Source organism: Pavona decussata, unplaced genomic scaffold (assembly GCF_977016875.1).
Source record: "Pavona decussata unplaced genomic scaffold, jaPavDecu1.1 SCAFFOLD_71, whole genome shotgun sequence".
Classification (NCBI taxonomy): domain Eukaryota; kingdom Metazoa; phylum Cnidaria; class Anthozoa; order Scleractinia; family Agariciidae; genus Pavona; species Pavona decussata.
Genome location: NW_028145490.1, coordinates 302,019 through 312,500, shown reverse-complemented (window position 1 = coordinate 312,500; position 10,482 = coordinate 302,019). Strand labels below are relative to the sequence as shown.

At 36.2% G+C, this 10,482-nt stretch overlaps 2 protein-coding genes across 2 annotated transcripts; both read right to left on the bottom strand.

Moving 5' to 3' along the window:
- Nucleotides 1-972: 972 nt before the first annotated feature.
- On the bottom strand, nucleotides 973-3,573 carry LOC146477165 (uncharacterized). The gene is made up of 2 exons (XM_085113641.1): nucleotides 3,376-3,573; nucleotides 973-2,671 (listed from the first exon to the last, which is right to left on the bottom strand). The coding sequence occupies exons 1-2, from the start codon at nucleotides 3,479-3,481 to the stop codon at nucleotides 2,139-2,141; spliced, it is 639 nt and encodes a 212-aa protein (XP_084969767.1). The 5' UTR covers nucleotides 3,482-3,573; the 3' UTR covers nucleotides 973-2,138.
- Nucleotides 3,574-5,070: 1,497 nt separating this feature from the next.
- LOC146477164 (uncharacterized) lies at nucleotides 5,071-9,569 on the bottom strand. Its single transcript, XM_085113643.1, has 3 exons — nucleotides 9,498-9,569; nucleotides 6,118-6,259; nucleotides 5,071-5,620 (listed from the first exon to the last, which is right to left on the bottom strand). The coding sequence occupies exons 2-3, from the start codon at nucleotides 6,197-6,199 to the stop codon at nucleotides 5,301-5,303; spliced, it is 402 nt and encodes a 133-aa protein (XP_084969769.1). The 5' UTR covers nucleotides 6,200-6,259; nucleotides 9,498-9,569; the 3' UTR covers nucleotides 5,071-5,300.
- Nucleotides 9,570-10,482: the final 913 nt, after the last annotated feature.

The following is a 10,482-nucleotide window of genomic DNA, read 5'->3' as shown; positions in this document are numbered from 1 at the left end:
TTAAATGTAAAGGGAAAGTTTTACATCGTGTGCGTGCGCAGGTTGACCATGTTCTTACCGAGTCTGAATGAAATCAGTGGATTTTGTAGCAAATTGAAGTTCTTCAAAATGATGCTTTTGACGCTTTTTTAAATGTAATGGTCTCGCTACCTGAGTACAGACTCGCACAGTTGATTACTTTATTGATCTTATTACTCGTTTTCAGTAAACACCTTCACGCCGCATGCGCCACTTCCTCAAAACACGTGGCTATTCCAGCTCAACTGTCTCCCCATTTTTTTTTTTTTTTTGGGTTATGCCATCAGGAAACCGGATGTCAATGGTTAGTGCTGTGTTGGTCGAGCGAAAGCCGGATAGTAGGGGCAACTCATCTAATGAATAGGAATGAATATGCCAAACCTAAGAGTCAGGTCACGCCACAGGTGGGCCGGTTAAAAATTACTCCTATAAATTGCCAGACTTGAGGGCAAACTAAAACGGTACCTTGAATTGGTATAACCTTTTAAAATTAGTAAAACGTATTGGCGACATTTCGTAATTAAATTACCAGTTACAAAAAGTAACTTAGCGTTACCGTAAGAAAAAGAAAATAAAGCACAAAAAGAGAGCAAAAAAAAAAAAAAAACACAAACAAACAAAAAAAAAACGAAAACAAAAAAACAAGCATTAAATTACACATATACAAAGTAAAAGAAAGAAACAATTTGGCTGGCAAACACTACAGCTAAAGCCAACTATAAAAGTAATTGGGCCTACCATATTTTTGAAAGGAGAGATCATTCCAATACTCTCTAACGTGTTGTCGGCTCTAACCATACTTTGTTTATGTGCTAGCTTAATACTCATTTGAATCATATTGAGTTGCCGCTGTGTACTGGATTCATAAAAGGCTGGTGATTGACAGTTCCAGTGACACTGAATCAAAAACATTGGTCCAGGCACGTACAAATGTATGATTACTAAGCAGAAACAGAAATTAAAATTCCCTTTATTGATATATGCGCCCATAAATAACCCGAACAAACATTATTTTAAACAACAACAAACAAGCCCGTACCCTTTGATCTTGATCTACTTACAGTCCCAGGTGTAGAACATGCAATTAGCAGGCATGCTTGAACTAGGCTAAACATTAAGATCTAATTTGACCAACAAAATGAAAATTTATGCTAAGTAGTTTTCCTTCAAATGTTTGTGTTTGGAGTGGATAAAGTAATTTAATTTGGTTATCGTTAAGAGATTCGAGTGCTGAAGTTTCGAGCGTAGCCCTTCTTCAGAGCGGATCGACGACACGTTGGAAACATCAGGGCCCAGTTGTTCAGAGGCCGGATAACTTAATCCGCTGGATAAGGCACTATTCAGGGTCTAAAATATGCTTCACGTAAAACGTTGTCCAAGGTTTTCGTACACTCCCAAACTTAACTGTGGTTAGAGTGTGCATATTCGCTTGTAAAAGAGGAAATACTGAAATCTTTGCACAGATTGAAACTGACGGATAGCGACTTATCCACTGGATAAAGTTATCCGGCCTTTGAACAACTGGACCCAGAACTTGTAATTGAATCGCTGTACGATGGCCAAATTACTTTATCAACTCTGTTGGTAATTCTGCTACCCACTGACGCAGCACGAGTTTCTTTAGAAACTAACCCTTTTGATGAACTTTTCTTAACATCTTACCTGATCATTAAAAATCAGACTGAAAGTTATCATGCAGAAGTGTAAAACGCGTTTTATGAGGGCTAAATTAAAAATATTGATTTATTCAAGCATGCAATCAATGGCTCAGTTAATTAAACCGTCGCATCGGTTATTGTTTACAGTCGTTACCCGAGAACGCGACAGTTCGTTCTTTATTTTATTTTATTGTATTGAAATTCAGAGAATACAAAGTCTTGTTTTAGTGGTATTGTTGACAGGATAACCATTTTCATGTCTACTTGTGTTATATATAAAATAATTGCCGTAAAGACTAGGTTACACTTTGAGCAACTGCAGAACATTATACCGACTGATTATCTTATTCCACTTCTAGTTAATAATTGAACATCCCCTTGTATCATAGCTACAGCAAAAACACTTTTAAGCTAGGCAAATCTTAAGGACACAGCAATGATTAGTGATTTATAAATATATTGTTACAAAGCGTTCACTAGCAAGCAAATAATTGTACCCACACAGACACAACCGAGGCTTGAATTTGAGTGATAAGTGCCAGACTTGGTAGGGTCCTGGCCTTTTACACTATTGCTTTTATCACCTTCGTTTTTATTTCCGTTTTTTTCTCTACCGTTTCGTCGCCATTCGGTTTTGCCTTCGTCGTAATAATTATTACCATAGAGGTCTTTGCCGTTGTCTTTCCGATCAGCAGCATCATCATTTCCATATTCATCCCGATCTAAGTCACTGTCTTCATCGTAATCATCGCCGTCTTCGTCGTTTTGCTCGCCTGTCAGATCGTCTCCGTTGTCTTTACTTCTGTTATCATTTTCGTCCGTTCCTTTGTCATGGAGGTCATCGTTTCTGTCATTGAAGCCATCTTGATCTTGGTCGTCACCTCTAGCCATGTCATCGCGATCAATCACACCTCCTTGTGTGTCTGCATGTCTGTCTTGTTCAGTATCTTGATCATGATCTCTTTCACCGTCTTCTTCGTGTTCCCTTTCCCCATCTTGTAAGGAAAAAAAGACAACATCTAAAGCCTGAAGCCCACGATAAATCCTAAATTAGTAGCCAATTTCCTATGTGACACTTTATAATCAAAATTGTTTCCCGCAATAAAAGAGGGTAGCTTGGCGAGATGTCACAAGAAATCTGGCTAAGGCTATTATTAATGTAAACTCAGGGTATGTGTCAGACCTAGTATACAAAGTAAACCAAATGCAAGGCTGATCGGACAGCTAAAAAGGGTAATTTCATTGGTTCAATATTTCGGTTTTACAAAACTAACCTTCTTTAGGGGCTGCAAAAGCTAAGAGTTCAAGAATTAGTATACAGTGTTGTTTCCTGCGGGAAAAAAAAATTGGGCGGGCCGAGATTGTAAGTTTGGCAATGATTTTCATCAGTAGTTGAATAAGCTCTTGTCGAATTTTTCTATTCAGAGACATAGTTAGATGTTGGACTAAGCCGGAGAGCAAAAAGTGCCAGAAACATAAATTATAATGATAAAGTCCTGGTCTCGGATCTTATTGAAAAAGAAAATCGAGTCAAAGAGACAGTTCTGAATTCAGCAATAAACGGCTAGAGACTTACTAACGAAAGTATAAACTTAGAACTTGACAGCAGAAAAGTGTGTTTCATCTCAATCGCAAAATTGAGTTGTAGAATGTCATTAGTGAAAGTTAAAAGCGACTTTAACATGTATTAATGTCTTACCATCTAGCATTGGAAAGGCAGCACCCAAAGGTGGAACAAGTAGAGCTGCAAGACAAAGAAGAATGACACTTTTGGACGCCATGTTCCTATAGTCAGCTGGAGACATGTCAGGGTTAATACGTACAAACTTGATTTTAAAAGAATACTGAAAGATTTGCGTTGTTTTAACGCAATTTATAGTTTTATAGCTGACACATACAAAACCAACCCCAATATAGATATATGTTGTTGCCTGGAAACACTAATCTTTCATAGCGAAAGCAACAACATATAGTAGCGCTAATTTACTTCAATTTTAGAAACGTTGCCGATACTTAATAAAAAAAAAAGCTTTAACAGTTTAATCTCTCTTGAAGGTGTCGGCGTTTCTTCTATTATATTGCCCCGTTTGCTCTTCTAGATGGATTCCGAACACCACACGGCAGGAATGTTTCAAGAAAGCAATATGTTTAGGCCGATTAACTGTGTTTTGTACGCAGCTCTCGAATATGTTGCTATGGTAACCCGAATTGTTTGTTTCTGACTGTCTAAGAGAGATCAAATCTACGAAAAACGGCCTTTTTTCTTTCTTTCTTTCTTTCTTTCTTTCTTTCTTTCTTTCTTTCTTTCTTTCTTTCTTTCTTTCGTTCTTTCTTTCTTTCCTAAGAAATTTTATCACAGAAAGAGTTTATAATAAATCTTACAAGGACGCTTTTGCATCCCCCCTTTCTGAAGTCACTATTATATTTTACTTTATATTTTTTTTTCTTTAAAACTTTGGGGGCAAAAGAATAAGTGAGTGTAAGTAGTATATATCTGCTTGGCTATTGGTGCAGAGGTTAAACAAACATGTAAGTGTTGTTTTTTAGACTTTGTCACCAGGGTAAAAAACAGTAACGTGGTACTTAAAATATTCTTAAATTAAAAGGATTAATGAATATTTTGTTACGCAAATGTTTTACTGACCTTGCCACTAAAGGGAAAAACACAGTAACGTGGTACTTCAAATATTCTTAAATTAAAAGGATTACTGAATGAATATTTTCTTACGCAAATGTCATGTTTACCTGCCCAATCTCTGATGAGGGAAATTTTAACTAGTTAACAAACCAAAATCTACATACATGATGATATCGCACTAAAAACTAAACCTCTAGAAGAAGAGGAAGGCGATCACCACTTCGCGCGATATATAAAAAAAATCCTCCATTATTAAATTACTCGTAAGCGATTACCGCATGGCAAGCATTGGTATTTGATGAATATAGAGCTTCATAGACAAATGATTCAAATTGTCCCACAAATTGGGGCCGAGATGATCGCTTCCGCTGCTCTGACACACAGAGGAGTTGAAACATTATTTGAAGTTAATGGTCTCAAGTAATTAGGAGATACGTGTAATAAAGTGGCTAAAGCCGTTAAACAGTGCTCAATACACTTTTTAAGTGTAGAGCTTTGAATAAGAAGAGACAACGAAGAGACAAAATTCTCTGTTACTCCGAGTTTCGTGCTCACGCACTCATCAGATAGTATTTAATGGAGAATAAACCTGTCAAGTTATATATATACACGCGTCTATTGATAACAAAAAGCAGAATCCTAAACAAAAGATTAGAACTGATTTCCAAGTGCCGCCACGAAATCAAGCTTTACCTTACGAACAATTGACTCAAAAACAACACCTGCCTGCTTTTTGTAATCAATAGACGCGTTAAATTTTAAATCAATTACAGTGGTAATGTAAAACTGGCTCCCTATGTTTAAGATAAAATGTGTCTGCGGTCACAATATTTCGTTCAATGTTTTTCAAACCCAGCCTCTTACTCGCATGTAGTACATGTTCTTTTGCTTCCTAAAAGAAAATTGTAATATATAAGTTGCAAAATCGCACATATTTATTTGTGTTGCTCACCACCACGGAGAGTAGCACAATCACAGAGCCAGAGCTACTTAAATTCCGTCAATAGTAAGCAGATATAAATGCCCAAACATATAGAGACAAGCCCTTCGCTAGCCATGCATCCACCAATCGAAATTAAGTTTTGGCTTTGATAGAGGCTTGAAACATCGCTATCATCCGTCTCATTTCCTTGGTTGCCGGGACCGTCGTCGTCATCATCATCATCATCGTCTTCGTCGTCGTCGCCATCATTTTCATCATCGTCATCGTTATCATCATCTTCATGATCATGATCATCATCATCATCATCATCATCATCATCATCATCATCGTCGTCGTCGTCGTCGTCGTCATCGTCATCGTCGTCTTTCAAAAAGTAAAAAGTAATTGTTATATGTTTTTTATTGTCTGTTAATAATCGACCAAATATCATCATGAATATACTATGAGCAACATCTGAAATTATGTTAATATCCGATATCAGTCAAGTTAACTTACAATTTGTCGTTTAAAAACTACCCACCATATTGTTTTCAGGCGCTAATTCAATTTATAAACGATCTCAAAGAGAATCTACAGTCACATTTAATTAAAGCTAATGAGCAAATAGGGTATAATAGGGTATAATTTACAATAATTACATATCAACTTTATAAAACTATTTCCTGTACAAAATAATTAAAGCCAAAACCAGCCAAGATTAAAAAAATAAATCAAGAAGAGCGATAACCTTTTTAACACCACATAGCAGGTTTTTTTTTTTTTGTTTTGTTTTGTTTTGTCTTTTAATCTTTACTGATAGTTGCTTTCAAAAGAATACCACTGTAATTTAAACAATGCAGAAAAATATAATCGGCCCTTACCATCTGGCACAGGCAAAGGAATCCCCCATATTAGTTTTAACAGAGCCACTAGGCAAAGAAGAAGAAATAGTTTTGATGCCATTTTAGTTCTGTGCACTGCAGCTTCTTTCCATGGCACGCTGTCAACTCTTTCTAGTTGAACCTGAAAAAAATGTCGATTGCCGAGAAACGTTCGAGAATAGTGTTATCGCAAAACTATGAGGGCTTAGATATTGTTGTGTTTTTCAGTTGGGCGTGGGAGGATGTCATCGAACATCTTAAGTGTTACCGGAGACACTTTGGTGAAAATATTGTGCGTTTGTAATTAATCGACGGAATATTGCATACTAGTGAAAACTTCTTGGGCATGGGATTGGTGGTTAAATGAATTTATTCATATGAGCGATATGAGCGATGCAATTTATTTTGAACATTAATTTTCTATTATTTTGTTTTCCAATGATTAGAAGGTTTTAAAAGTCACCAAAATAAAAGTTCTTGTAAAGTGTAGCTTAATGAGAGCAGTAAAACACTCTGATTCAGTGTAATTATGTGGATAAATTTTCATATTTTGAGTTCAGTTCTTCTAGTGGACCATACGCTGTCACATTTATTATTTTCAAGGACCTGAATTTGTACATGCAACTTTATTGCGCCAAGCTTTCCTTTTTTTTTAATTTTTTATCTACTTATTTATTTATTTTTTATTTATTTTTTTTTTTTTTTTTGATTTTCTGTGTTTTTTTTATTCCTTTTTCTAGAAAATACTTGAATTTGGTCTTTCCCTGAGAGGGTCTGGGAATTTGAACCTTATTTATTGTATTGGCATAGGCGTAGCAATTTTTGGCTAGTCCGTTTTCGTAGGAGTTCAGTCATCGTCGCTCGTCGGTCACTCTTTCGACGCATAAGAAGACGACCTGTGGCAAGTCTAGCTTTTGCCTGCGGTCAGATTCACGAAAACGTCCTAAGATAAGATGGGTATTAGTTTCTTTTTTTTTTTTTTTTTTTTTTGTCAACAGTTATCTATTATTGGCATAACAATAGGCTTTTGATATGAAACAGTTGACTATAAAAATAAGCGAAAAAACGGAACGACGTTTCGGTGTCCTTTTGGCGCCATTATCGAGTAAAGAATGTAACAAGAAGAACCCGCAAGAAGAAACTGCAAGAGTTTAAACACCCAGTCAGACTCCATTTGCGCCAAACTATTTGTTTAACCCATTGAATGGACATAACTCTCACTTATAACACCTCACTGGAATGAACACCGGACAGTTACTTTTAGTCTTAATTTAATTTATTCTATTTCACACCTTTACTTTCCGTATAAAATATTTTTTTCTGTTACATTGTTTACTTGGTAATGGTACCAAGATGACACCGAAACGTCATTCCGTATTTTCGCTTAGTTTAATAGTCAATTGTATTTCTCAATTTAATCTTATTAGAATATGAAACAGTCCCTAGGATACATCTTAACTTAAGAGGGCTTCGTGAATCTGGCCCCTAGCTTGTCGAAAGAGTTTTTGAAATGCAAGATTTCGCTTAACCAAACAAGTGACTCAAACAAAATTAAAACAAAAAACAAAAAAAAAAAATGGGCTAAGAAAATAATATAAAAAAATAATATTTTTAGTTATAGATTTTTTTAATAAGTTCGTCATAAGTGTACATTACGATTACAAATACAGATACAGTAAAATACTGACGCCCATGATGAAAACTAGACGTCCTATTAATAAAAAGGGGAAAGCAAGCTCACTACACTAATTAGCAGCAAAAACGATAAAAAAGTATTATCGGACCTTACCACCTTGCACTGTCTCAGTAATCCCCCATGGTGTTATATCAGCAGAGCCACTATTTTAGTTTTAATCGCGACAACTTTTTTTTCCAGTGAAGTCAGTACCCTCTCGACTATTAAACATTGAACTTGAGAGCGATGAAGAAAAACAAAACAAAACAAAAAGAAAAAAGAAAAAAGGAGCAAATACCGAGAAGAAGACGCTATTTATATTAATTGTTTGTTCATAATTTCTAATCTAAAAATCAAAACGAAAGCAAAAAGAGCAAGAAATTGTCGTCAGATGATCAAAAACGTGAACAAGCCTTACTAGATTAAGAAGTGTCCTAAGTATTGTTTTGTTTACAATAGTCTTTTCTTGGCATAACAATGGACAATTGTTTAGAAACTATATTAAGAATGTATCTTAACTTAGGATAGATTCGTGAATCTGGCCCCACGCGTCTCATTTCACTTCTATTCATATCAAAAATTCTATTCATATTAAAAAATCACGGTTAAAAGTATGCAAGTGATTAGACCTGAAAATAGAGAACCAATTTTTCCGGTTGCTAGAAATTTCCTGGAAGAAATTGACATCTCAGCCTGAAGACTCTGCCATTTGCCTTCAACTGTCAAGCCGTTGGTCTCACCTGTCACATTTTCAGCTGAATGTATGTTTAGAGCTGCGTCAGCTACATTTGATGCTACAGCATCGTTTTGAGACACAATCGCTGTTTGAGGGGCGTCATCGTCACCTTCAATTTCAACGAGCTCTCCAATTTTAAGTGACATACTAAATGTAAATCCATGAAAAAGATCAAGACTGCTCAACGCGCGAAATTTTGAGAATGGAGCACAGGGCTTGTAACCTGAGAGAAATAGAAGACTGTCAAAATAAGTAGTTATTCCTTACCCGCATGTTAAATGGTCATTAGCATTGTGTAAATTAAAGGTAATATGTAGTGAATATCATTTTGAGTATCATTTTAATGAAGAATTAGTCCTTCATCGAAAATGATCTTGCATTCAAGTATAATTAATCAGGTGATTATAGAGATTCCGTTGATCTGATTCATGTCGAGGATTGCGTCATATCCTGCTATAATCACCTCGCGCGAGGTGTTTATAGCGGGAGCACTAGTTTTCAAAATGGCCGCTTAGCGATTTGTTGCTGTTTCTGAGGAAGAAGTAAATGGGATGGAAGAAAATGCAATTCCAGGAGGCACTAAAGATGCAGCCAAGTCCGAGGTGACACTGTTCGAAGGCAAGATATGAAAATTTTGCTAATTATCATAAAACATTGTCGAGGTCGATGACTTAAAATGAAGACAACAAGCAAGATTTTCTTTATTTAACATAACTATTTCACAAACAAAACGAGGTTAAGACAGAATTTGAAAGCATGGAAGTATACAAGATGAATAAATGTCTCTCTGACTTTTACGTTTCAGTGAGGAGAAAAGACAACAGATTTTATAATCTGAAAACAAGTTTGTTTTTCGGTTCGAGCGGCTCTCGATCGACCACCATCTAAAGTCACCACTTCACCACAAAAAAAAAAATCATCTTCGACAACTGGTACTTGTTTAGTGAAGCCAATGAAGGACATTCCTACCTGAAGCAGCTTATCTCCGCGAGGGCAATGAATAAACGTCCGTTAACCGGCCAAGCCATCATGTCAACAAGCAATTGTGCAATAAAGTGCTATCGCTAACACTTGTGATCTCAACTCGAGTTTTACACCAAACAGCCTGGTTCATCTCCATCTATTTTGGTAAACGGGTCGGAGAAACCCAACATTTGTTCACAGAAGACAATGCTTCGTCTCAATGAAGCGGCAGTAAAAGGAATACTGCTTGAGCCGGCTTGAGGCATGTGCAGTTTATCGATTGAGCATGTGATCGACAGACTGTTTATTGACGCGTGACAATTGAAACAAACAAACAAAATCGACATTTTTCGGACGTTTCTTGTTTTTCTCTGATGATCACCTGAGTAATTATACTAAAACAATTATTCGCCTCAGGCTCAGTGAATATTACTTCGCCTTCGGCGAATAATTGTTAAATATTCAGCCTCACCCGAAAATAGTTATCACAATTATGCATGTATTTTGCAATAGTTTACTTAGGTTAAGTCGCTCTCCGAGACTGGTTTCTTTAGCATGAAGCATAGCATGAAGCAACTAGGAGTATTACTATCCCACCCGCTTCACCTCCCTGTGCACAGCAACTGCATTACTTTTGTTTCTTTCACCTCAGCAATATTAAAAAAAAAGTTGATACAATTCAACATCTTGGACTCCTCATGGAGAATTTGGCCGTTTACCATCAGCAAACTCTTTTTACTTACATAAAAATTACATAAACTCTAATTTAACCGTTTATAACGTTTATCTGTTCGGTCTTGGTATTCGCAGCTAAGAAATGATACCTTTGTTTAGGAAGATTGCGTTTGATCTGTTGTTTATATCATTTGATAATCCCAAATTTTATACTCAAACGTTTGGGAGACAAGTTGCAGGCGGTAGCAAGCATATTGACGTTGCTCTTAGATTTGACGACATTCATTTAAGCTTGTAAATTATTCAGACGCTTTTC

Coding starts and splice junctions, on each gene's coding strand:
- LOC146477165 (XM_085113641.1), bottom strand. CDS start 3,481: ATGTCTCCAGCTGACTATAGGAACATGGCGTCCAAAAGTGTCATTCTT. Junction 2,672..3,375: donor TGCCTTTCCAATGCTAGATG/GTAAGACATTAA, acceptor TTTCCTTACAAG/ATGGGGAAAGGGAACACGAA.
- LOC146477164 (XM_085113643.1), bottom strand. CDS start 6,199: ATGGCATCAAAACTATTTCTTCTTCTTTGCCTAGTGGCTCTGTTAAAA. Junction 5,621..6,117: donor TCCTTTGCCTGTGCCAGATG/GTAAGGGCCGAT, acceptor ACTTTTTGAAAG/ACGACGATGACGATGACGAC.